This window comes from Mugil cephalus, chromosome 17 (genome assembly GCF_022458985.1).
Source record: "Mugil cephalus isolate CIBA_MC_2020 chromosome 17, CIBA_Mcephalus_1.1, whole genome shotgun sequence".
Taxonomy (NCBI): Eukaryota; Metazoa; Chordata; class Actinopteri; order Mugiliformes; family Mugilidae; genus Mugil; species Mugil cephalus.
Genome location: NC_061786.1, coordinates 10,920,673 through 10,946,202, shown reverse-complemented (window position 1 = coordinate 10,946,202; position 25,530 = coordinate 10,920,673). Strand labels below are relative to the sequence as shown.

The 25,530-nt window shown below is 46.0% G+C and overlaps 3 protein-coding genes across 8 annotated transcripts; 2 read left to right on the top strand and 1 right to left on the bottom strand.

Annotated features, from left to right (window-relative positions):
• The first annotated feature begins 168 nt into the window (after positions 1 to 168).
• Positions 169 to 8,125, top strand: LOC125023864 (protein ELYS-like). 5 transcript variants are annotated; one of them, XM_047611396.1, is made up of 20 exons: positions 169 to 299; positions 564 to 685; positions 779 to 868; positions 1,074 to 1,217; positions 1,315 to 1,464; positions 1,558 to 1,639; positions 1,723 to 1,882; positions 1,992 to 2,135; positions 2,437 to 2,627; positions 2,719 to 2,794; positions 2,898 to 2,952; positions 3,506 to 3,635; positions 3,708 to 3,855; positions 3,942 to 4,287; positions 4,373 to 4,466; positions 4,564 to 4,643; positions 4,734 to 4,924; positions 5,010 to 5,385; positions 6,083 to 6,162; positions 7,567 to 8,125. In XM_047611396.1, the coding sequence occupies exons 1-20, from the start codon at positions 259 to 261 to the stop codon at positions 7,675 to 7,677; spliced, it is 2,811 nt and encodes a 936-aa protein (XP_047467352.1). In that variant the 5' UTR covers positions 169 to 258; the 3' UTR covers positions 7,678 to 8,125. The 5 variants fall into 5 exon arrangements, with proteins under 5 accessions (XP_047467352.1, XP_047467354.1, XP_047467351.1 ...); XM_047611398.1 differs by having other exon boundaries at positions 3,503 to 3,635; positions 5,010 to 5,355; XM_047611395.1 differs by having other exon boundaries at positions 3,503 to 3,635.
• A 1,812-nt stretch (positions 8,126 to 9,937) lies between these two features.
• On the top strand, positions 9,938 to 11,904 carry LOC125023763 (transmembrane protein 179). The gene is made up of 4 exons (XM_047611269.1): positions 9,938 to 10,363; positions 10,892 to 11,029; positions 11,106 to 11,184; positions 11,274 to 11,904. Exons 1-4 carry the CDS (start codon positions 9,972 to 9,974, stop codon positions 11,445 to 11,447), a joined length of 783 nt encoding a protein of 260 aa, XP_047467225.1. The 5' UTR covers positions 9,938 to 9,971; the 3' UTR covers positions 11,448 to 11,904.
• Positions 11,905 to 12,099: 195 nt separating this feature from the next.
• c17h14orf180 (chromosome 17 C14orf180 homolog) lies at positions 12,100 to 25,155 on the bottom strand. 2 transcript variants are annotated; one of them, XM_047611266.1, is made up of 10 exons: positions 24,631 to 25,155; positions 23,844 to 23,874; positions 20,941 to 21,027; positions 19,328 to 19,448; positions 17,620 to 17,650; positions 17,412 to 17,520; positions 15,346 to 15,509; positions 15,087 to 15,219; positions 14,543 to 14,569; positions 12,100 to 14,135 (listed from the first exon to the last, which is right to left on the bottom strand). In XM_047611266.1, exons 1-10 carry the CDS (start codon positions 24,781 to 24,783, stop codon positions 13,930 to 13,932), a joined length of 1,062 nt encoding a protein of 353 aa, XP_047467222.1. In that variant the 5' UTR covers positions 24,784 to 25,155; the 3' UTR covers positions 12,100 to 13,929. The 2 variants fall into 2 exon arrangements, with proteins under 2 accessions (XP_047467222.1, XP_047467223.1); XM_047611267.1 differs by lacking the exon at positions 14,543 to 14,569 and having other exon boundaries at positions 24,631 to 25,141.
• Between the last annotated feature and the right edge of the window lie 375 nt (positions 25,156 to 25,530).

Below are 25,530 nucleotides of genomic sequence, written 5' to 3'. Positions count from 1 at the left end.
TGTATTTCATCTTTGCCAATTGGCCAAATAAAGTTGTTATGACATCTCTGTGGCACTAGGGTGTGCCAAAAGAGCCAAAGTCCTGTACAGGCTGCAAATCAGCCAATGAAATGTTAACTGAGGGTGAGATTAGTGGATTATCGTGTACGAAAGTAGCTTGTGTAAGGAGAGAATGTTACCGTAGCCACAAGGCCAGTCAGCAAATCCACAAGGCAGACAGGACTCACGAGCACAGCGCAGACCAAGAGTGGAGTCTAAATGAGCCGCTGCGGACGACTGAACCACGTCCACTGCACTGAGTGAGTACTGAAGACCTCCAAAAGTTGTTTTAAATGTTTCCTCAAGGGATAATATTGATCTAAATATGGAAACCTGTCTAAGAGAGGTGTCCTGGGTTTGAGTGCACATGTTGTATAACTGCTCACTGAGACACATTAAATGCATTGCATGTGCTTAATGCACCTGTAGAATGTAAATAGATGAAATTCATGTTTTCTTGAATATCCTTGCTCTATGAACACCAACAGTCAGCATATCAATCCATAATGTTTCCTTAATCTCAGCATGCAGACTCGTGGTAAGGGCTCGGGCAACATGCTGAACACAGAGGGTCAGTGGTCTGAGACGTTGGCCGACAACAACATCCGAGCCATCATCCGTTGGCTAAAGAAGCTCACAGCTGAAGGTACGAAACTCTGCGAAAGACCTGCAAAAATTACTTGTCTATAAATCTAATCTATAAATCTGTTGTTTAATTCGTTGTTGTATTTCTCATAAGGCGAAGCAGATGTGGAGGACATTCTACCTACTTTTAGCAGATGGGTACAGAGGACCTCAGAGTTTGCTAAAAAGGAGTTATTAACCCTATGTAAGTATAGAGAGTTAGTGCTTTCCATGTAGTGGATGCACAACTAACAACTTAGAGCCAGATTCAAATAGATCAGAATGTCCTATCTGGTAAATGCCCAATTTCTTTAGACCAGAAGTTTAAATGCAACCTTTGGTCAACTTTATGATATCAGAATAAGCTGGGCATGTTTCGTAAATCGCACGTGTCCCATTTCTTCCCATAGGCTTCAGCCGCTGTCACGGTCTGTGGATGTTCCTGGACCGGAGTTCCTTCACCAGAGTGCACATGTTGCTCCAGAGACTGAGGAACCTGCTCACCTTGGCCCAGTGGGCAAGACGGCACCTCTGCTCAGTGCACCTCTGGCACGGTAAACATACGGCTGGCACAACACAGCTGGGTGGTTGCAAGATAGAGATCCTAATCTGTATATAACCCCTTTCTATAAATAAATACATTTTATGTAGGTGTCGGAGTCCCGTGTGAAATCTGCAGAGACACGTGTGACTCCTCGGACATCTGCTGGAACAAAGAGCACAGGGCTCTAAAGCAGCACATCTGGCTTGGACGGCTGGTTCAGTGGTGGGGCATCACGGGCCTGCTGCCCAAGTTACGAGGTACAGATATGATCAGACATCAGACCAATGTATTGGCACAAGGACCTTTATCGCACCTCTAAATGTTTTCCCATTGTCTGCTCTCTCTGTCAGACGCCCAGGAAGTGAAGCGTATCTCTCAGATGTGGAAGGAAATGGAACAAAGCCATAAGAGTGGTGGTCTTGATACGCCCAGGTAAGGGTTTCATTTGATGCTGAGGAAGTATTTTTTTCTCTCTGTCTCAATGAACAATCTGCATTTTAATTTTCTTGCATCAGATCCTTGATACAGGGCATGGTGACGCAACTGGACCGACAACATGGGTGCATTTGGACCTCTGAGGATGGCACAGATCGGTGCTACCCTCCCCCCAATCTGCAGGCCCTGCTAAAACTTGTGCTGAAGCCTCATATTGACAATATGTCAGTCCAGGCCATTGTATCCATCTAAATTCTACATGAACAAAAACGCTATGCTATTTTGTTTTTTTTGCACCCATCTCTCTTCCATAGATTTGATGCTACAGTTCTTAACCTACGCGTCACAGCTGATGTATTTCACCCAGGACGTGGCGAATTTCCTGCAGTGCAAAGACGACCTCCTCCGGTCTTTCTGCCATGCCTTCACAATTCCTCCCAGCTTTTCCCAACAAGTCAGAGCCTTCTGGATGTTCGATCATGGACACATCAAAGTGTGTAACTGCACGCAGAAGGAAAACGCTAAGTAGATCCTGTGAATCAGACCAGTCACTGGTCCTAAAATTGATTAAGAGGTTTTAACGAGCAGGACCAAGGAGACTGGTAGTGACCTGAAAGGGTCAGTTAACCTCCATATTGATCACATTAATGTCCTTGTTCCAGTCGTAATGGCGTGCAGGTGACACTAATGGGCCACTTGAGTAGTTCATATAATGAATGTAATAATTTTCCACTGTGACACTCATTAGTTTAGCCATTTTCTTACCTTACTTACTTACTTACTTACCTACCTAGGCTTCTATGGACTTATTGCTGAGCCCGGGGGCCGCTGCTCCCTGGCTCTCCTGGCAGCATCATTGCATCATCCGCTGTCTCCTGGTGAAGAAGCAGCCACGAGTGGCGTTGAAGTATCTCCAGTGGACCAGACCCGCAATAGAGACTCCTGAGGATGCCAGGCTCTATTCAGATGCACTTCTTCAAAGCAGGTACGCCGTGATGTATTGTAGTTTTATCTGATAATGTTGCTCACGGGGCGTTTACTGACTGAGTGCACCACTGTGTGCTTCCAACCTCCAGTTGCGTTTCAGACGCCTGGGCTATTTTAAAGAGCGGCAACAAAAGATACGAAGACGTGGTCATGCACTCTGTTCAGGTTTGTTGCAGTTTTAGTCCGTATACAAAGGCTAAAGTGAGGGAGAATGAAATACACAGACAGAAAAGCATGCAAAATACTAAAGAAGCATTATCCTTATCAGGGTAAAGAAAACTGCAGTGAAATTGAGACCACAGAGGTGCCACTGGCGAAAAAAGGTAAGACGGACACTATTCAGTAATATCCTTTCAATAAGGAAAGATCATTTGGATGGAAAGGGTGAGTGAGATTTGCTGAATACCAAGAGGTTGTGAGAATGATTTTTTGGAGGTTGGACTCTGATGAGAAATGACATGACAGAGCAATGAAGGTTGGATAAGGACAAATGTGTGAGCCCCAGGAGTCTAGATTCTGGTGCTGGAGACTTCGCTTGAGACTGCCAGGAAAACCAGGACGGGGTGGATGTGAGGAGGAGGAGGAAGAGGAGGAGGAGGAGGAGGGCCGTACAACAGACATTAACAAAGGCAGAGTGACAGAATTTCAATGAGTGTAACGAACAGGGGCTTAGGACTGATTGGCTCAGGGAGCGTGATTGGACAAGAGTTAATGTGAAAATCAGAGTGGAGTGATTGTGACAGTGCGGGGAATTCAGAGTGATGAAGAAAATGGACAGATAGAGAGAATGTGTGAATGGATCTTCCTTACTGAACTTTTGTTTAAGATTCGCTGTGTGCGACCGTAATGAGTTTCATTCACCTGAATGTTCAGCAGACATACCACCCTGCCCACTGTCAGCCACGCTGTATCAGGCTCAGAGGGTGAGCGCGGTGACTTCAGAGGAATTGGTCAAAATGGTCAGAAAGGCTCAGATGGATTTGAGAGAGCCACGTTCCCTGAAAAGGTACTGATGTTGTTTTGAATGTAATGGTCAAATTATGCAAACTTATACTCAAAGCTGTGTCCTTTATTGCAGTGAGGTGGTGTGGCCGGAGCACACGGAGAAAAAATCAAACAGCAGAGAAATATTTCTTTCCACCCAAGCCCTGGGTCATCTCACGCCCAGCCCTTCCCCAGTAGACTTGGCATACGAACCAGGTGACGAGCGGCCGGCTATTCATGAGGTTAGTCTCCACATTAATAATGGTCACAGTTCATCGTATGTGATTTGGAGACATGACAACACTCGGCCTTTGTGTTCTCGACGTAGCAACCTGAGGCGCAGGATCATATTTGCTCCTCTGAGGGTCCCAGCTCCGAGTCTGCATCATCCTTCACTTCAGCTTCATCCCTGCCTCTGTTGAAACGAGACCGTCCTCGTGTGTACGAGAGCACTCTGACTCTGCAGAGGATGTCTTCTCTGCTCACTGATGGAGAAAACGGGGAAGAAGAGGAAGAAGAAGAAGAAGAAGATGAAGCGAGTGGAACCTCCTCATCAACCGGCGCCTTGCCCGATTGCCCCGAGCTGATTCTGACACCAGATGGCGCCACAGACCCTGTTTCCCTCAGCGGCTGGAACAAAGACAATTTTTTAGAGCTGATGCTTTGTGCGAAGGGTAAGCTTTGTGCAGTATTTTCTCGACACACCATGCATGTTCAGATATTGTAGTACAAAAAAGAGAATTTTGCACTTTTTACAAGGGCGAGAAGAAGATGCTTTCCCACATGAGGATATTTTCAGCCCTGAAACTCTCCTAGGAGCTTTCGCGGATGAAAACCTTCTCTTAGATACAAGGTCAGAGTTCATCACACTTTTCACCACGTTGACTGATAAATAATTTTGAACAGACCTTTTTTTCTTTTCTTTTTTTTTCTTTTTTTGCACGGTACAGTTTCAAATTCGACCTCCAATGTCAGTTTTACAGCAACGACGACAGCCAGTCGGTGCCAGATTTTCTGTCTCCTGACTACGGTGTGTAGGCACATGCAGCTGGAGTGACAAAATAATACCAAAGTGGATTGCGGCCCACTGAATGTTCACTACCCTGACTCTTATCTGCAGAAAAAAATGGCAGCTGTAAAGGAGTGTCCCAAGACATTGTTCATGAGCCCCCAGACGTCGTTCCTCTGCGAAGGTCTTCGGGGTCAGTCAGCAAAGAGGATCAATCAGATGGCATCCCATCATATGTCCTTAGCAGCAGAGAGCAGGTAGCCACCGTTCCTGACTGTTTCCTGGAGCAGGAATTTCACCAGGTATTTATCAGTTTATCTGAATTGATATAATACAATGTCTGTTTTGCAGATCTTCATGGCTAATCTTTTGCTCTACGCTTAAAAGGAGCAAGAGGAACCACTGGAAGGCTCCAGCTTCTCCTCCTGCATCCCATCCAAAATTACAGAGCAACGGAGTTTTGTTTTAGAGGTGCCTATACCTGGCGGCTCACCGGGGATGAGTGAGCAGGACGGCTCCCTCACCTCCCCTGACACCGACACCTCTCTGAAACACAGTCCGACGAGCGACATCAAAACCACCTCTGCTCCCTCCGACGCCACCAGCGACGGCTCCTCCAAATCCCAGTCTGGCACCTCGGCCTGGCCCGAGTTTGGCGAAGTGGGCGGCTGGTGTAAACAGGCCGCTGGGACTTGTAGAACGCTCAGTGACCTCTCATCTGCTGCAGAGCCAGGTGCGGCGATCATGCCACGTGAAGAACTTGGTATGCGCGTAAAACCCTATACAAACCTGCGCGACCCCACTCAGCTTGGGGAAACATGTGCTGCCACTTGATTCAAACGGATGCAGGCAATGTGTTAATTGAAAGCACCATTAATGTCTTTGCCCGCTGTGCTCTAAGGATTAATATTGTGTGCATGTGCGCGTGTTCTGGCTAGACATAATCGTATGTAAGAGGTGCTGTCACGCACTGCAGGGTGCAGGATGCAGGTACATGCACCAGAGGCAGGGGGGCCTGGCTGCTAGGAGAAGGAAGACTGCTGGGGAGGAAGTGTCAGAGATTGGTTCCCTTAACCTTGCTGCAGCATTCAGTCATCCATAAAACAACCCCTCCGCTCCCTCCCTCCCTCCCTCCCCTGCATTTTCCGTGGGGGGTGTGCACTGTCCACCGCTGCAGGCAGACCTCCCTCCATCTGCTGAGTTGTGCTGATCACCGCTGGGCCTCAGGGATCCACGGCCTGTTGCCCCAAACTGATGCCCCAACCTTGTCTCTGAGACAAGGGTTAAATACATAACAGCGGGGCAATGTTGTATAGAATTAAAAGAATAGTGTCAGATGCATTGTTACCCAGAGACATCCATTCTGTTTGATGTTTTCAGCAACTGGTTTTTCTCACTCGCCACATTTCAACTGAAAGCAGTTTAGACAATCTTTCATTTTCATTTCTGTTTATTTGCAGATAACAGGAGGCCTCCTTCTGTCCTGAATCAGCCATATACCTACTTCACCACAAAGGGAGACAACAGAGATTTCAGACAGGTACTTTGTTCTCATACTGTACAATGGATAATATACTGCATATTGAGACTATGATGGATTCATTAAATCTAAACTGGTCAATAGGGGTCACTATTGTTCCAGTTAAGATGCTTGACAGTAGTTGGATGATCTCATTTTTAGTCCCCAAGGATTTCACTCCATCACAACCCAGCAGGTGCCCTCTTTACTATTCTTCATCCCCCTTCCCGCTGTCCTCCAGCATAAGCATCAACGCCTTTCAGCTCACCACCTACAATGATGTCATTTTCCAAATATGAAAGCTGAAAGGTTGAGTCGATGTCATGCCCGTCATGAAGCACAGAAGGATTTGTCCACGGAACACAGGAGAGTGTCGTTATTCTTTTATTTGTCGAAAATGCAGCGGTAGCCTGTTTGTCCCGTCAAATTTTACTGCTGTCTTTATGGCTCGCGCATTGATCTGAACATCACGCTGCTAAGCACTGTAGCATCGCCGTGCAGATGTGACCAGGTAATTGTTTTACAGAGGTTCCATTGGATAATTGTTTAATTGGGATGTAGTCACATAATTATTTTTGCTCCGGATTGGGGACCATATGGAGCCTGGCAGGTAAACGTAATTAGGCCATGTTAATTTATGATGATCATACTTGGGTCTGTCTGAGTGGCCCATACTGTACAAAGACTGCACGTCTATCATGGCCGGTTTATTTTGGTTGTTCAGTGCATGTATTTTAGTCATGACATTACATTCATTACTTCGCCATCTCAGTGTGAGGGTGTGTTTCCAGGGGGTTGTTACGGTGGAAGGGCTGTTAGTGTGAGCTAATTGTTCTTCCTTGCCAGAAACAATACTTGTAGGGACTCCTTAATTGGCAGATAGAGAGATTAATCCTTGAAAATTAGCTGAAGACAAACCCTTAATAGCCGATCAAAGTATCAGCTAAAGATAGTAAAATGCGGATATTAAAAACTGTGTGCATTTTCATCGCGTGACCTCATGCGTGGTTGTTTCACGAAGCTTGGTACGGTTACAGATCAAACACTCACACTGCGGTAAATACAAAGTCATCCATCAAACAATAGGAGCTCGCTGAGAGATCATGCCCCGTCCAGAATGATATCACAAAATTAAACACTATCGACTTTGCTGTCCTTATGAAAATACCAATATTTGCACAGAGAGAGAGGCGGGGAGTCGTCGCGTTGGGCGATGCCGCGCGTTGAAACGTTGAAGATTCAAGGAGAGATGAATGGCCTCTATTAGGAGCATTTAATCAGTGACTGGCCCAGTGCTCTCAGTCTCCCGTGCCCCCTGGGGAAAGATTAATGGGTACAGGATATTTCATCAGGCCCTCAACATCACTGTCCAGGATATGAGGCTGTAATTGCGTCTGTTTCTTTTGCCGTTGTTTGGTGTTGCAGGCGCGGACAGAGGAGCCTACTTGTTGGAGTAGCTTGGGGAAGGCTCCACAAGGAGCCATGAGAAGCGGAAGAACACGATCGCACAGAGGGAAACGAGGAAAGAGAATGTGAAGATACGTCCACGAGACGTGACGCCTCTTTATTTTGACTGAGAAATACTATTTTCGCTAAGAACTAGAGCCACACTGTAAGGAATAACTTACCCAAAATGACTACAAAGGATTTCCACCATCACAACATCTCCTCCTCATTCACCATCACTGAGGTGGTATTGAAACCTCTGACAGCAACTGCTCCCATCGATACTGTCCTGCCACACCCACACTCTAACAAATATGGCAAGAATTATTAATGAAACACGAATTCTTAAATTATTTGCTACCAAAAACTCAAGTAAAACAAATCATTTATGATTACATTGTGTCTTTTTTTCTGGTCAACGTTACAAACATGCATGTTGTTGCAGTCCAAGCATGAAATGCACTACATTTAAAATGCACCGGGCTGTGTCCTTGAAAATGATTCTGCACTTTAGATTCTTCACTGGTTTGCTCCACTCGAAAAAAAAAAAAAAAAGGATGTTTGCTTTGCTGCCATTGCGTCTCATGAAAAATGGATGACCTCCCAATGCTTTCTTCTGCCCATCGCTCCCCATATTTGCACAGAGCCCGGGGAGTGCGTTTGGGTTAGCGTCCTCCTCCCTCCTCCCCCTCCCCTTTTGTGGCTTGTTCTGGGGGTGAATAACTTAACACATATTTCAGCCTGACACACTTCTGCTCTGGGTCTCCCCTGGGTGCGCAGTTCACGAGCCCGCACATGCTGTATTATTTAACAGCGGGGTTTGGAGTTCTGTGCGTGTAATCTTTGTGTAAGGGAGAATTTCTTATGAAGTTGCTGCACCTTTCCCTAAGACCTTGCAGGTGGGGCAGCACCTATGATACTAGAAGACGTCTGAGGTCTAGCCAGAGATGTAATAAACATGTCAGCAAGTGTTTCCGTCATATATTATTGAACTTTTTTTTCCCCCCCTTTTTTTTTTTTGGTTTGATTTTCCTTTCAGAAAAAGCAGAACATCCCAATTCACAAGCGGTACAATATGTATCCCAACAGAAGGGTCGAAAAAGCAAAGTGATGGATTACGGGAGCTATTAAACAAGACAATTTATCACACGCACACAAGAATAAAAGATAGGCCTCAGCAAAAAATGCGCAAGGAGCATGGAAGTAACAGTACCTAATGATGCTAAAAAGCCAACTGTCCCAGTGCCTGGGAGGGAAATCAACTTTCTGGCCAAGACCACACACACACACACACACACACACACACACACACACACACACACACACACAGAGAGACACTCAAGAACACAATAACTCAAGTTGGCCTGGGAGCTGATACCATCATGGAAATCAGAGTGCTGTGGTGCAGCAAAATGACACATAAATCATGCTCCAGGGAGATGATGCAAAATACTGCAGCTTGTATGATGGATACAAATGGCCGCCTGATGTCTGGAAAGCTCTGGTATAAATACTTGTCTTTACGCTGCACGGTGCGTTCCACAGAAACTGCAGGATTATTAATATCTCCTGAGCTACAATGACTCGGCTGTAGCTCAAATGACGACGCTGAATGCACACGTACATGCCTTTTCTAAATGAATTTCAGTAATCATTTCGAAGACAATCCATTTTCTTCCCATTGTGCCACATCCTACGACGGCAGGCTTTACATCATCGTGCAATAAACGGGAAATATTACGACTTTGAACCAAAGTGGCTGCAGGTGTCTTCCCCACTGGAGGGCACTGCCAGCAGCAAACAGGCCAGGCAGCCGGGAAGGGGGAAAGACACCTTGGCCAGCTCACCAGATGGGCCCAGCGAACCGTGTCAGATGGCTGTGACAGCTACCTGCCCTTCTTTAAGGACTGTCACCATGTATAAACAAACCATTACTCCAATTTGTGTGTGCACAGCCTTATGTGTGCAGGGGCTGATTGCACCGAGCCCCCCTTACAGTATCCAGACCACCATCTGAAAATGTTTATTTATTTATTCATTTTACTTGGTTATTTGCAAGGTTGAATGATTTTCCAGTTTTATTGACAAGTGCACATCTGTGCAACCAAACACTGCTCAATCATATATTTTATTTATAATGGTATGACTGTCTAATTTGAGGAAATTGCGTCCAAAAGGGCAACTTGAGTTTTTCCATCAGATGGAGCCATAGCTGCATGAAACATCATATAGCCTGACATGTCATAATTACCTGCTGAATGTCTAAGCTGATTCAAATGGGAGCAGCGGTGAAGAGGAGTATCTCCGCAGCTCGGACGTAGATGAGATACAGAGCCCTGAAGGCCCGTGCCTGCTCATTAATTTGCGGTAGAGCGCCTCGTCGGATGCTGCTGCGCCTCCTCTCCCCATCCCTGCCTCCACTGCGCAGCCGCAGTTTTTCCAGGACGCGGAGAGCGGAGCAGAGGGACAGAAAAATGGCTCTCGACAATTTGATTTTCGCCCAGTGCATCCTTTATTTCCTAGCCTTTGTGTTCGGCTTCATCGCCGTGGTGCCTCTGTCAGAAAACGCGGAGGATTTCGGGGGGAGATGCCTGCTGTTCACGCGGGGCATGTGGCAAAACGAGAACATCACTGTGTCAAAGCAGCGCTTCATCGTGGAGGAGTGGGGACCGGAGTCCGCCTGCAGCTTCATCACTTTTGTCGGGATAGCGTCCCTCATCCTGTCCGCAGTGCAGGCGTGGAGGCTGCTGTTCTTCCTGTGCAAGGGACACGACGAGTGAGTGACCGCACACCCGCGCTCCTTCGGCGCACATCAGTAAAAAACTCAGTAAACGGCTCAATGGTACAGGACATGACACTCAGGGTTAACGGTTAAATGCAGATGTGCTTTTTTCCCCCCTGTTCATTCCCCACGCCCTGATTAGCGCGTCAGAATCATAGCTGCGTGCATTATAGGCTATAGTGTGTGATGGCAATAGAAGAAGCTCTTAAAAAAACGTCTAGTCATCCTCCATGATAAAGATGGGGGAAACGCACAGATCAGTTGCCTTTTCAGAATCTGAATCACAAGCTCTGACTCACACAGCTGTGTTCTGTGACATCAAAGTAATCTATGCCATTGTGTTATTGTGCCTCTTAAAGATTCATTACTCACATCAATAATCGTGCTGTGTAAGGGGCCTAACTGTGTTTTCAGTTCTATGGGCCCAGAAACAAACAAAAACAAAGTCCCAGAAATTATGTAAGTGTTTCGTGCACACTACACTGTTTTTCTATTTGACATTTGTCTTCCGTCTGTCTCCAGCTCCCTCTTTAATGCCTTCCTCAACCTGCTCATCAGCTCGCTGGTAGTGTTCATAGTCTTCCTGTCCAGCACTATCATCAGTGTGGGTTTCAACCTGTGGTGCGACGCCATCACAGAGGGTGGGACCATGCCCAGCAGGTGAGACCTCAACAAAGAGTCTCTTCACTTTGGATGTTTCCATGATAGAGCGCTAATTGTCAGTTTTTTTGTGTAGCTGCGAGGACATGCAGGGCACTGATCTAGAACTCGGACTGGACAACTCTGCTTTCTACGACCAGTTCGCTATAGCTCAGGTAACAGCTGTTTGGTAATATTATTACACAGTCCGTCCAACACAGTCTTGAATCCTTGAGTCCTAATTCACACGTGTTCCCTCTTTCAGTTTGGCCTGTGGGCTGCCTGGCTCACCTGGCTTGGCATCGCGGTGATGGCCTTCCTGAAGGTGTACCACAACTACAGACAAGAGGACCTGCTGGACACGCTGATCCACGAGAAGGAGCTGCTGCTGGGCCGCTCGTCACGCCGCAGCTCTGACCTCAAGACCGGCCTGATCTAGAAACCGGGGGACGCACAAACACTCACATTCACTCACTCCGAACCGTACAGTCCTCTCGCCTGCCATGAGACACGCCAGTGTTTGCCTGTGTAGACAATCAGAATCAATTGGCTCTTGCTCCCATGGAACACGGCTTTAATCAAACGCGCGGTTGTTGCTTCGTTCTTATAATGCATCCACAGTGGGCGTTTCTCTACAAGGCGCGCAGCCCCAGCTAAGCTTTGATATTATTACAACACATTTAATGAAAATGTGCACCCAAATATTTTCGACTCTTAAAATCCTATTTAGCCAGACAGTATTAATGTTTTGGACTCCTTGACCAATTGATGATGTTGTTTTTGTGAAACTTCTGCATGGACCTAATGCATGATAAATTAATAGGGTGTTTTTTTTTCTTTTTTAGATGTAAAGGGCACTTGTTTTGTTTAATACACCAATAAATGTATTCCCAATATAGGCTTTCTTTTCTGGTAGGAAACGCAGCGTCTTGGTGAAACGAGAACTCTTTGCATGCTGCAGCAGCTTTTTTTTTTTTGCAGTGTATTTCCACTTTTATCAGGCGCTATACAAAAGGTGTGTTATGAAAGCGAAAGATTGCAGCATTTGTGTATTCAGCAGCGGGCCCAAAAGCGCTTTTAGTGTGAGATACAAAAATTATATATATAAAAAAAAAAGACAGATTATATTTTGTGCCATATACAGTAGTAACTCAGGCTTCAAACTAATTAGCGTATCATAGCATCGAGTGGACACACAAATGTACCTGCATGCATCTCTCTCCCCCTGTTCCTTCACATTCCACTTTGGCTCATTTTCATGAAGAAAGCACGTCGCTTTGTTTGACTTTGATAGGCAATGACAGTTTTATTCAAAACAATTGAAATCATAAAACGGTAGGAACTAAGAAAACCCTCCATAAAAGGCACTTCTTTCAAAGTGACCATAAATGTTCTGGACAGCAGTGAAATGCAGCTTTAAGCTAAATGTGCATATACAGGACATGAGTTCACTGGGTATTGTTTTTATTGCTAATGACAATTTAGTTTGACAGTACGGAGTATTTTGTATTTCTTTCTTTCTTCCATACAGGCGTTACTAGCCCTCTATTGCTTTGACATTCAAATGTGAGCTCCTCCAAATCCTTTTCATCTTGAATTCCCTGAAACCTGTTATATAAAGAGCAGTGTTTTAATGGAAGCCATGTGATGTGTGTTATTGCTCATAATGAGAGGTATGTGGGATGTGCATCACTGTGCCCTTTGATACCTGTGATCCATTTGTGCGGTGATTTGGCTGTCTGAAATCTAATTGCTTCCTTTGATAAAGCGACTCGCACAGTCATATACGCAATCTGGCTCTGTTACGTCTCTGTGTTTGGCCTCGAAAAACAGCGATGAAAGTGATGTTTTTTGCCGGAGCGGATGTGTGCCGGAGCCCGCGCCCAGCCGCGGCGCTCCTCCGAAAAAACCGATGGGGGAATCTGACATCACAATTAAAACCTGGATATCGTTTTTGAATAGAAATACTACAGGTAACAAAAAGATAAAAAATTCAACTGAAAGTCAGACACTTGCGAAGATGCAGATATACAATATAGAAGTCTTTTGTGGGAATCGAGCGGTTATAAAGAGAAACTGTCAAAAGCATTTTGCATTCATTCAGTTTGAGTATATTGTCTGATCATAGATAATATTGTGCTGCAGATGTTCTCAGTGGAACTAGGAAATCAGGCTGGCGGCCGTCCAATGCGGATGACCTGACAGTCTGGTAGGAACGAGGCGGTTGTCGCCTCTTAAGTCATTCAGCCTGTGAAGTGATGCAGCCCTGTGTTTTCTTTCTGACAGATCATCATCAAACAGTTCACACATGACACTTCTATCCGGCTCCTGTCACGTGTACGCCGTGCCAATCGAAGCCTCTTTTTTTTTCTTTTTTCTTTTTCAGACATCGCTACATTCATTTATGTGCAGTTACAAGGCTAAATACTGTGATAGTCCTTAGTATATTGAGCCATATATACACATTCATTTCTGTGTAATATCGGATACACACAAATCATGTACTGTAACAAAATAAATATTTGCATTCCATGGAAACTCACGGACGGTATACTGTGACGTGAACTGAAAAGTCACATGGACGTGGAGATTATGTGAGCGTTATATGTGAGCATCAACACCGCGACGAACAAGATGCCATCACAACTTAAATATATGCAGTGGCATGTCGACCACCTTACTACATATATACATACAGACATGGAAGCTACATATTTCTGGGATTACACGTGTTTCCCTTCTTCGCTGCGGGAGTGGCGCCACGCCACGGACAGTGCACAGAGCCTTGTCAGACAGCTGAGGTGTTCGTGGGCCTGTGCACCTTCAGAGATAGGAAAAAAAAAAAAAAGAGGGGTCTGGAAAAGAAATAAATAAAAAATATGAAGAAGAGGCTCCATGTCTCCACCTGTGGCCGGGCACAGTCACTGCATGGTCAGCCATATCCAGCAGCCCCAGAGGAGCTGTTTCATGTGCAGCAGGTAGACGGCCAAAGAGGCCTCAAGCTCCTCGCACACACGCTGTGGGCGCCGGCGGTCCGTGCAGTACATGGCCACGCCCAGGAATGACATCAGCAGGAAGAGGCATGTGAACAGGGCGAGGTGTGGTCGGGACGGCGTCGTCTCATAGGCTGCACGAAGAAAAACAACACACGGTCAGAGTTTTGAATGGTAAATCAGTATTTGAATTCTCTCATGGACACATCTCACTGTCCTTTGGAGCGAACAAAGGCAAGACCTGGCAAGTGGTGTGTATGGGAGAATTTTCACGTGACACACAAACCGTTTCTGTTTCAAACTGTTAAAGAGGAGGTGATGGTGGCAGGTAGAACTCCGCATTGCATGTCAGGCAAAGGGAAAATTAACAAAAAAGGCAACTGCTGACAAACATTTTCCTAACCATTAACCTAAATTGTTTTCGCCGATGCTTTTCTAAGACTCAGTTAAAGCCAGCAGACGGCTTGCTATTAAAAAGCGCAGTGTTGCTGACACTCCGTCATGCACATTACCATAAAGTGATTCTTTCAGACACACTTACCACCTAAACAGTCAGAGTAAGGAATGTCTGTGAGGACGACAGAAAAGAGGTCAGTCAGTCTACAGGAGCCGACCTCTGTGATGTAGAGCAGCGACAAACCAGCTGCTGTGCCCTCATAGACTCCACTATCTTTATGGAACAGACTTCATTGCACATCATTTGCATGCATAATTAATCACAGAGAGTAAATCGCTTGCTCGTGTTTGGACGTCTCACGGCATTACATTATTTTCAAGTAGTCCAGGATCCCCAACGGGAAACAGTTTACAATGCAATCTTGGGACGTTTTAATACATTTTGTGTTTTCTGAGCTGGGGGTTCAGTTGGGATTGCAATAATTTCGTGGGGATTTTTTAATTGAAATTGTATTAATATGGCTACTGAATAAATTTGTTTACTTTTTTTTTTGTGCTAATGTAGCGCTGACATGGGTGGGCCGCTGATAGAACACGTAGTAAGAAGTGACTGGAGGAGTTTGGCTGAGGTGATGAAACACCTGAGGGAAGCACGCAAACACTAACTGTTTACATGTGCGTTTTCTTACCATGTACTGTGGTCTCTGGCTCCCTGAATCGAACCCTCCGCTCGCCTTTCCGTCTGTGGTTGGGTTCTGTGTCTGGCCCATAGTTGGGACTTGGCCGCTTCAATATGGACGTGGGAACTTTGCCATTTGTTACCTACATTAGACACAATTCAGGTTAAATACAGGTCTGACAAGTCAAAACAACAAAAAGCTGGAAGGTAAAGATCTTTTACAGAAAAGTTTCATTCCCAGAAGCTCCGGTGGCTCTCGTTCTCTGTACCTTAGGCTTCAGCGAGTCCTCCTGTTGGTGGTGGGTGTCCTTTCTGTGGCGTACTTCTGAGTGTTTCTCCCGGTGGGAATGAGGAAGACAGTTGACCGTGTCTCTGAGGGACTCTGCAGCAGCGAAGCGTTTGGACAGCGCAGAAACACACTGGCCCAGAGAATCTATCAGAAGAGTCATGACCATATCGAACATGATTAAAGGTCTGGATCTGGATCTGGAGCTGCGTCACGCTGAAGTCTGAAGTCGGGACAGGCGGTGAGCTGCAGCCAAACAGCGTAACTCAAACATGCAAATGTGCTGGAGAAATGGGTTTGTTTGTTAACTCTTGCGACGCCGCGTACAGTAAAGCCTAGTCAGTGACCAACCCTGATGCAAAACCATCCAGATCTTTTTTTTGCATCCTAAATGTCTTTGCTCTAGCAGGTTTTAAGGCTTTACAGATATTTTTTTTGTAATATTCTAATGAACTGATCCCATTCAAGGTTTATTTGCATTGTCTGAAAGTTACCTGCCTCCTTACTACAGTGCTGTCTCTTCAGTAACTTGACCAGTAAGTGACATAATCATTTGTTAAACCAATCTGCTATTAATTCATTACTATCATTTACAGCATAGAGCAGGAGGGAGTGAGACAGACAGGTAGGACGAGAGTGCACTGTCATCCTACCTGTAACTTTAAGACAACTAAGACGGATAACTGAGATGAACAAACATCCTTTTTGAATACTGGATGCTACCTTTTGTGAGTAAGATGAACAAACTCCATAAAGACTGCATAAACATCACTTTGCATTGTATCTATAATTGTAGTCCTTGTAATCGTTTGGGCTGCATTTTGCAATTCAGCATAGGGCAAACGACACGCACTAAAGATTCTACCTGGACTGGAACTGAATGTGCGTGCAGCAAATGAGCAACCTGTTTATTTCCACCTTTAACAAACAGTGAAATGATGCACGGACCGGATACGTTCCAGCTAAGGAAATAAACGAACTAATCAATGTCAATCAATGTGAATACTACCTCAACAAGATTAAACAACGCTGACATTTTCTTCTGAAACCTTTCTGCTGTTCATTTTCATTAGGTGAAATCAAGGGACTCTTAGTGAGGGGCATACTGTATCTGCGCTTGAAATTTCCATTTTTATTATTATTAAATTATGGCACGTGACATTGTACAGCGCAATCCGTGTACTGTAACCCATGCCCAGTCAGTGGTGAAGGGTGTCTGAGGGACAAAGAGCTGTAAACACTTAAACATGCCTCAGCATCTCTCTGAAGGTCAAAGAAGATTCCACTGTGTACAATACAATATAAAGGTCACACAAAAAGGGCGCAGAGACTACTGTTTACTACGATCAGCAGCTACAAATTCAACCACTCTCCCGCTCTTGACTCTTTTAGTGTTTTCATCAAACACGTTTAAGACCATCTTTTTTGAGGAGCAGAACAAGGGGTGTAATAAAGCTTTCCCACACCGCGTCCCATAATCCTGTCTTTGTGTAGCTGCCGGCGTTCAGCATCACCGCCTCCGAGAGCTGAGTCGACAACAAGGCTGGTTTCTACGTGCGGCGGGGCTTCGCAAAAAACTGCGGAGATCAGAAGCGGCCACAGAGTGCAGCTCCCCGTAAGTGCAAGCCAAGCACACACACACACTGTACAACAAAACCGTGGCCTCAAACTGTCACAAAGCTACACTTCCTTTATTTTTTTTCTCTGTGCTCTGCGTAAAACCGCTCCTGTGCTGAACGCGGCTGCAAGTGTTTATTAATTTAACATTTGCATGGGCCGACAGGGCTAACTGGAGTGCATCAAACCGCGCCGGCACTGCGCCGTGTTGCTTTTCTTAAGCCGAGAGGAGATAACGTCTCCGGAACATGTGATGCCTCCGCCCCCACGTGTCAGACTTAAATGTTAAGGTTTGAGGCAAATTATACGCTGCTGAAAGAGGAGTCGTTCCCATGTGGCTTTCTGAGTCATGCACACACGTTTGTTTTTAATCTGCACGCTGGCTCCCGTGCCGTAACGTCTCTCCGGAGCGTTTAACCTGGGTGTGTTTACCTGAATATTCAGTCTTGCCGATCTCAGCATAGACGGTCGCCATGAGCTCCAGGCTTCTGGCTGTGATGGGATGGTCATTGCCAAAGGCCCTCTGGTGAATTTTTGTAGCCTAAAAGTATGCAAAGACGTGTGACTCACGTGTGTCTTGGCATTGTAATAAAATCTGGAAAACAATCTAAAGCCACATGATGAAGTGTACAGTACATACCTTACCGCTGTATTCTAGGGCAAGATGAGGTCTGAAAGAAGAAGAAAAGGAAAGTGGCACCATTAAAGGAACGCCATGCTAAAATATTCGATGGCGGACATGATCTGCACATTCTCTGCCACTTGAAAACATAAATACTGTAAAAATTTCCCAAAATAATGAACCTTAGTCAAGTGCAGAGGCCTGCACTCTATTGTCAGGTGAGCATATCTGTTTTGGTGTCTGAAGCCCAGCAGCATGACAAATCTAAACACGTGAGTGCTGTGATTGAATGCGCGCCTCGCGGAGGAAGTGGAAAACTTCGGTTGGTGCCAGCGCCGCCTGCCCCTGTCTGTTCTCCAGGGTGAATTAGAGAAGGCACGGCACCCGCAGGTTGGTTTACTGTCTGGTGCCCGCGCCTCTGCTTAGTGCTAAGCTAGGTGAACCTGATGTGTTTCACTGAAGACCTGCCATCTGCTCCGCTCATATCTGCCCCGAAATACCAGCCAAGGACATCCGTCACCCTCACACCCACACGTGCGTCCGTGGATGTAGAGCAAGCCGTGTTTAGTGGGACAGATGTCAGCCTCGCTCTTCTGAAGCCACACACTTCCCTTCAATTAGTAATGGCCAGGTGTCAGTTTGCACTGCCATAGAAGGGCCTTTTGAGAGGATATCTGATCAGCAAAGACAGAAAAATCCCTTCACCGGTCCAAAAGACTTCCTACGACAATGCTGAAAGGTTCAGGAAGATTACAACTTGGGGTGAGGTTAGAGGCCGAGGCTGAGTGGGGATTGAGGACTAATTAAGACTATTTTCCTAATAGAGACATGAAAGCATGTTTGTGTTTAGTTTCTGATCAGCCACTTTGTAAAGAGTCTTTCCAGGGCATGTGTCTGAAAAAAAAGAAATAAATAAATCAAAGAGCCTATCCTTATTTAGCCAGAAACCCAAGCCTCCGGGTACAGCCATGCACAATCAGTACCATCTCATTTAAGTTTAACTACTCTATGCTCCTTGCATTAATGAAGTACTGTGATCTGCCCTCCACAGAGCAAGCCTTCCACCCTCTGGCACCCTCTCTGGCAATCAGGTTAAATGGCCTCATCCCAACAACAGCAGAGGCCCAGAAAAAATGGGTGCCTGCTATGGCCCAACACGGCGCCCCTGCAACAGGAGACACCAGATCCAGTTAAGGTGTCCCTCCCGTAACACTCAGGTAGAGTGCGGTGTCTCTTTTCTCCACATCTACACGGAAATTCAACTCTGCCCAAAAAGGGCTTGGAGTTGGGGTTTAGCTGGTTCGAAAAATTTCCACTGCGGAGCGGCGAATGGGAATGAGAGAGGCCGCGCTCCCTGCCCAAATTCACATATTTTCACAAAGATTGAAGAGGGAGGAACGTCGAAGGAGGGCGTTCATCAAACCTTCGGAAAACATTATACACTTCTTAAAGTGGGCTTCTGGAACTGAACAGAAATCATCAGCTTCATAAACTATCAACTCATATAACAGCATGTTGACACAGTATATTGCGTTTGTGTATAACAGTATATTGACACCAAAACAAGTGTCTGTATATATATACATATATATATACACACACACATAATTTTTTCAGCTATAAACTGACTTACACTGACACTACTGAGCCATTAAACTCACCGAACAAGCTAAACCCCATTAATTACACCATGATGGAAGCCCCAGCAGGACACAATTTTACCTACTGTTTGCTCATGATGCAGAGCTGAGCCAACCGTTCCAGGTGCTGGGCCTGGGAGGCCTGTTCCGAAAGTTCCTCTGGGGTTGTCCATCCTGCAGATCCCAGGGTAGCCTCCTCCTGAGGCCCTGTCACACAAACACAGGGCATTGAATCTCAGTCGAATTTGCCTCTAAAACACTTTCCCTCCGCTGATCTCTCGGCCTCGTCTCCTCAGTGCTCGTGGCTCACAGCACTCCTCTAACCACTTGAGAGATTGGAAAATAAACCCCTGAAAGCCTGGGTGTCTGGACCGTCTGGACTTTAAGCCTCAACAGTAAAGAGGAGCCAACTGAGGACCGGAGACAAGCAGAGCGGAGATAAGGGCAGGAGGGAGTGGATAAGGGAGTCAAACAACCCACATGCCACGCCCACTGGAGCACTCAGACACACACACACACAGTGACAAACCACAAACAGTGTGCTCTGTACTCACCAAGCACACACAGCAATAGCGTGCGCACACTGTGTTACACAGAAATGTGTATGTGCAACTCACACAATGAGCAAATGCTAATAAACCATTTTTAACAGGTGAAGACTTAGTTTGCATTACAAAACCTACAAAGTGACAATTATTCCAGCTGCCAGTGGGGAAATACAGATGAAAAAAACATAAGAGGAGGACGCGAGAGAGGGAAAGAGACGGCTTGTAAGCTGCCAGCTCTGGCCCTGGAGAAGTGCAACATTCAATTTGAGTGAGTGCTGAATCAGGGGCCTCGGTATTCTGTAGCAACGCGCAGCTCCTAATGAGAAAGTGTGGCCATTTGTCTTCCGCTGCATCTGTCCCCGATCCCCTTCACCGTGCCCATGCTACACCGCTGCTGCTGCCTCAGCAGCAGACAGAGAGGAAGAGGCAGACGTCTGGAGCAGCGGCAGCAGCAGGTGATGAACGAGCAGCCTTGCGGTAAACGGTATATTGTAAACAAAGATGGAGCCCGGGTAGAACGGGATGTCACTTCGTGTCGTCTTAACAACTCCAGGCGACGGATTTCCGGATTATTACAGAACAAACCGTTAATCGTGTGCGTCTATATGTTTTATTCGCGGCCTCGTTTTTTTTTTTGTTCGCAGAGGTCACGCACAAGTCACGCTGGAGAGCTGCCTGCGTCAGATGCGGCCTCCGAACAGCTTCAGCTCCACCGAATTGAATTAAATATCATTTTATTTTTTATGTAATAAATGACAAGAATAATCAGCTTCATGTGACGCTATGAGGCGGTTTCTATATAAAGTCTTATTTAATTTGGTACTTCCAAGCGAAAGTGGAGTCATGAGGCAGATGACAGTTAAATCAGGTCATTTAGGCTGAGTAACGTTGGGTGAACCTTAAAATACCTGATGCAGTTAAACCCAAACACAGTAATTGAATTGAAGAGAACAGTTTGTCGACACAAAGGAATGAAGAAGTATTTATTTCACGTGTAAGTACCACCAAAGTACATTCACTGTTCATTGTCTTTTGTGAAAAACAGGAATGCGAAAAATAAAAAACCAAAGACACATTTAAAGTCCACACTGTGCACCTCATCCTCTTTGATTCTGACACATGGCATGACGGCATAAAGGGAATATACTTGCCTGCGTTGCCCTGGAGGGCGGTGAGCTCAATCAATGCCACCTCATAGAACATTTTTTCAGCCTGGATGAACTGCAGGGCCTTTCCATCTGTTTATGTGGGTAAAGGATCAGTCTCAGTTGTCAACAGGATGAGTAGAAGTTAAAAACAGTGTTGTGGCCCAGCTCAACACTTTTTTTTTTTTTCATCACTTGAGGCCCCCCCCCTCCCCTCCACTCCCGTGGACAAACAAAATGTGTAGTAATCCAATGCACACTGTTCTGAGGTCCGGATTTCGCAACACAGACTTCAGTCACTGGCGTCATTGTTTTTGTGTCCGTACCTGCCGTTTCCTTGGTTCTAATGAGGCGTGTCCGATTACGCCGCATACCCCTCTTATATAATATGCCTGCTCTGACACCTGGTTTTGCCCTTTCTGATTTGTGCACGCTTTTCTTTGATTGATCTCAATCGCAGCGCTTTGTTTCCATGAAAAGACTCTCTATTTAAAGCGGCCTAAAAATAGCTCACTTTGTCAAAAGCATTCTGTGCGCTCGGTGTCCGACCCAGTGTAAAATGACACCGCTGATGCTTGTCAGGTGAATTTAAAGACCAATGGGATGGGGAGCGCTTAAAATAAACACAGTCGTGCCTGTTTAAATGTCCTACTTAACATTTCTCGTGCGTAAAACACTACAAATTCCATCCTCGGTTTTCCATCACTGTTCCATGACTGCTTCCCTGTTGTGCTTCAACGCACTGAGAATAAAACTAAATAGCCACAACTTTTACATTGAAGTTAAAAAGATGGACAAAGAGGTTTCTAGTCTGGTAAAACTATTAAGATTGGAGCTGGTTTCACTTTTTTTTTTTAACGACCAGGATAACATGAGTTGAGCCATTTGTCTGTTATGATCTGATACTTTTTTAATGTTAAATATTATTTGGTTAGATGCTCTGGACAGATCTTGCCCCTTCACAAGGTGATTAGAAATGCATTATACCTGCCCCAAGCTCCTCTGAGCCACCTGGCAGCGGGGACTAAAGCTCGTACGAGGTGGACCATCTGTGAGGGAGGATGAGGGGAGCAGCCATCACCAAAGGTCAGAGCACTACTTCTGCCGTCTATTTTTAGCCGCCCTGGACCACAACAATGCAACAACAGGAACCTCACACAATCCTCTCCTGGGAATGACCTCGATTCTGCCCACACACACGCAGCCATCCCTGAGCTGATAATTAGACTGCACTCCAAAACTTGACAACAACTTGCATTAACACCAGGGCCTTCAAAGGCGCATCTAATCGCACGTGCCGCCTGACTCTGTGGTGTGTTGAAATAACCTTCTGAAGCGAACGTTCAAACGCAGCCAGCAGAGTTCCTGTCGAGTTAAACTCTCACAAATCTTGTCAAACTTTGCATTTGCAGGTCGGCTTTAAAAACGTAAGGACATCTTATGACCAGGCGTTTATCACATGTCTGTGTTTATTTGAGATTAAAGTATAAATGCCGGGGTCCATATTCTTTCCAAGAAGCTCATATCAGCAAAATACTCAGAAGCCAAAAGAGTTTTTGGCTTCGTACAAAGTTCACCACCAGCCCTGATAACAATACATCGAGCCTTAAATGTTCACTTCTCCTCCACTGTGACTATCAGCTGCATTGAGTAGATCATAGACCAAAGCCAGTGCAGCGACGTGAAACCAGCACGCTTAAAATAAATAAATGTTGCTTCATGTCGCGATCGTGCTTTTGAGATGAGGCAAAGTTCTTCTCAGACAAAAATGCTTCTGTGAAACTCCAAAGTTCCCACAACCTGCTCCCAGTTCGAGGAGGGCGACCTTTCACCTCCGTCCCTAGAGGGGAGCCGCGAGCAGACCACGATATAGCTGCCACGGCTCCTGCGATTCTCAAGATAAATACTCAGAAAACAGCAGGGAGCAGAAGTCCGGAAAAAGACGAGATAGTTTCAGTCTTACGCAGAACTCCTATTTTAAGCTGCAGTTATATTTGAACATGTTCTTATTTTATACTCTTACTTATTACGGCCGCGACGGTCATATTTTTGTCTTTATTATGAAAACGTCAAATACATTTTCCGTTGTTGTTTCGAACAGTTCCACTCCACTGCTGACCTACTAAGCGATGTGGGATGTGGGCGTGCTTTTATGCTCGTAAGGTTACATTAGAAGAATGCAACTCCACCGCGCATAAAATACCACAGCTTGACTTGAAACGATGCATCGCTCTTAACAATGGCGCGCAGCACTGTACCGCATGTCAGAGGACTTAACCCCGTCATGGTGGATGACCCTCTTAAGCAGATGCGTTTTCGTGCTGAGAGGGCCAGAAGGGCGACGGCTATTGATGATGTGAAGCTCAGCAAATCGACCTATTTTGGAAAATGCACAGTGAGAGGCAGCGTCTTGCTGAGGTGGATAACCTGAGCTGGTAAGTTAAGTGTTGGAGTGTCTCAGTGACGGAGGGGGGGAGAGGAGCCACGGAGGTAATATATCCTGAAACGGGACACCACCCCTCTATTATCTCTATTCCATACCGTTGGAGTTTACGGAAGTGGCAATGCACAGGCCAGTCAGTGCAGATACAGGTTAATTAGTGCTCTCCCACTCTGTTGTGCCGAGATAAGAGCCTACAAATCCTCTTAAGAGACAGACTCACAGCCTGGGCTACACACAAAACATAGGGGACAAACGTGTCATTATGAACTCCCCATGGGCTCACCCTCCCGGATTTACATTGCATTTATAAAGGCCCTACATCCTCCATTGTGCTGGAATTCGCCACACCGACAATCCTTTAAATGTCAAACTCACAGAGGCGATGGGCTAGCTGTAAAAGTGGCCGCTTGGAGTGAGCTGGAGCGAGATGGAAAGCAAGGACCGACCCTGGTTTAGTAAAGGATACAATTCTTTTCAGTGATGAAGAGTTCTGCAATCTGTAGGGGAAGAAAAAAAAACAAAAAACAACCAGTGGTTAAGTGTTACATAATTAATTTCCAACATGATTCCCGGGTGTGTGCGCAAATGATGTCAGGAGCTGTCAAAACAAGTAATACTTTTTCCTCCTCGCAGCAACACTGCTCTGGCCAGCATCATACCGCGCGTTCCAAAGTTCTGGAGTAAAGGCTATGTTTTGACATCAGGGACATTCCTCCGGGCACTACTAGAGAGAATTAAAACTGCAGCTCTGCTTTAGTAGGAGGGCCTTTGTAAAGCACCCCGGTATGTAATGTGCACAGACTTCGCCCGGGCCATGCAGTGCCAAAACAAAATGCCTCCTTAAATAAAGCTACACATAGCCCACACACAATGGGGCTGCTATTATGTGGACACTTCCAATGTAGTGAGTAACACTGTTGCTGTATATTAGCGCTGCATCCGATACCTCATTTAATAGGCATCTACAAAGACGGTAGCAGTCTGACAGCATCAGCACAGAGACACATGAGCGACTGTGCTGTCAGATTTGACATTGGTGTTAGAGACACCAAGGTTGTGTGCGTCCTGTGTGCTGTGCCGTGCGATAATTTATGGTGCCCGAAAGGAAAGTGATGCAGAAGTGCCTGCACAGCTGTGCACATGCAAGACACAGCAGATTAGCAGATGCATGCAATGAACGTGTGCACTCGTATTGGCGTGGGTGGAAGACAAAGGAAGACCACTGTGCGTGCTCAGTCCCCCATCTGGCTCACCTGGTGCAAGCAGTTGGGCAGAGAAGTGAAGCTCTGCACATGGGTCAGTCCCAACAGGCAGCTGAGGAAGCAGTGGAGGGCGGCCTGGTACTCCCCCTGCTGCTGGAGCTGCTGTCCCAGCTCAAACAGGCCCTCCCTCCCTCCGTTCAGCATCCCCAGTCCCAGCCAGAGTCAGCGCTGCCTCCCATCAGAGCTTCCGCCGTCCGGGGACAGATGTTCCTCTGTTCACCACTCCGCTGAAGAGCCACACAGGAAAAAAACAAAAAAGAAAAAAAAAGAAACAGCCGGAGTGAAATACAACTAAATGCAGCTGCTCATGTAAACACAGGCGGCGTGTTGGCAAGGGAGGTGTGAGCGGAGCAGCTCAATCCTCTCGGTCTCGTCTGTTAACAGTGTGTCAAGGGCAGGTGATAAGGAGCAGGCTGAGGGAGCACCGGCGACTCACACAGAAAAGATCCATTCCCCTCCCTCCTCCCAGGCTGCACCAGGAAAGGAGGACAGAGGAAGTCGGAGAGAAGTGGCTGTTTGAGTGGCAGAGCTCTGGGCCAATCCCTGCTCGGATCACACACAGCAGCTCCGCCATAGTGTGCTCAGCACTCTGGGTCTTCCTCCAATCGTCGAACAGGGAAACTGCAAAGATCTCTGTTTTGATGATGAAAGAAAATATAGTGGCACATGTTCTGTCATCTATGTCTAAATGTGCTTTAAGATAAGATTTAAATTTTATCTACCGTTGTGACCTTACGGTTCCTGCTTCTGTGCAGACACAGAGCAGGAGATTGTGCATCGTACAGTGTGAGAACTAATCACTCGCCACACTTATGATTTATAGATGAGGAGTGCATAAGACTTATGCGCTAAGTATTAATGCTGTGTGAGCACATTTTACATGATTAGACT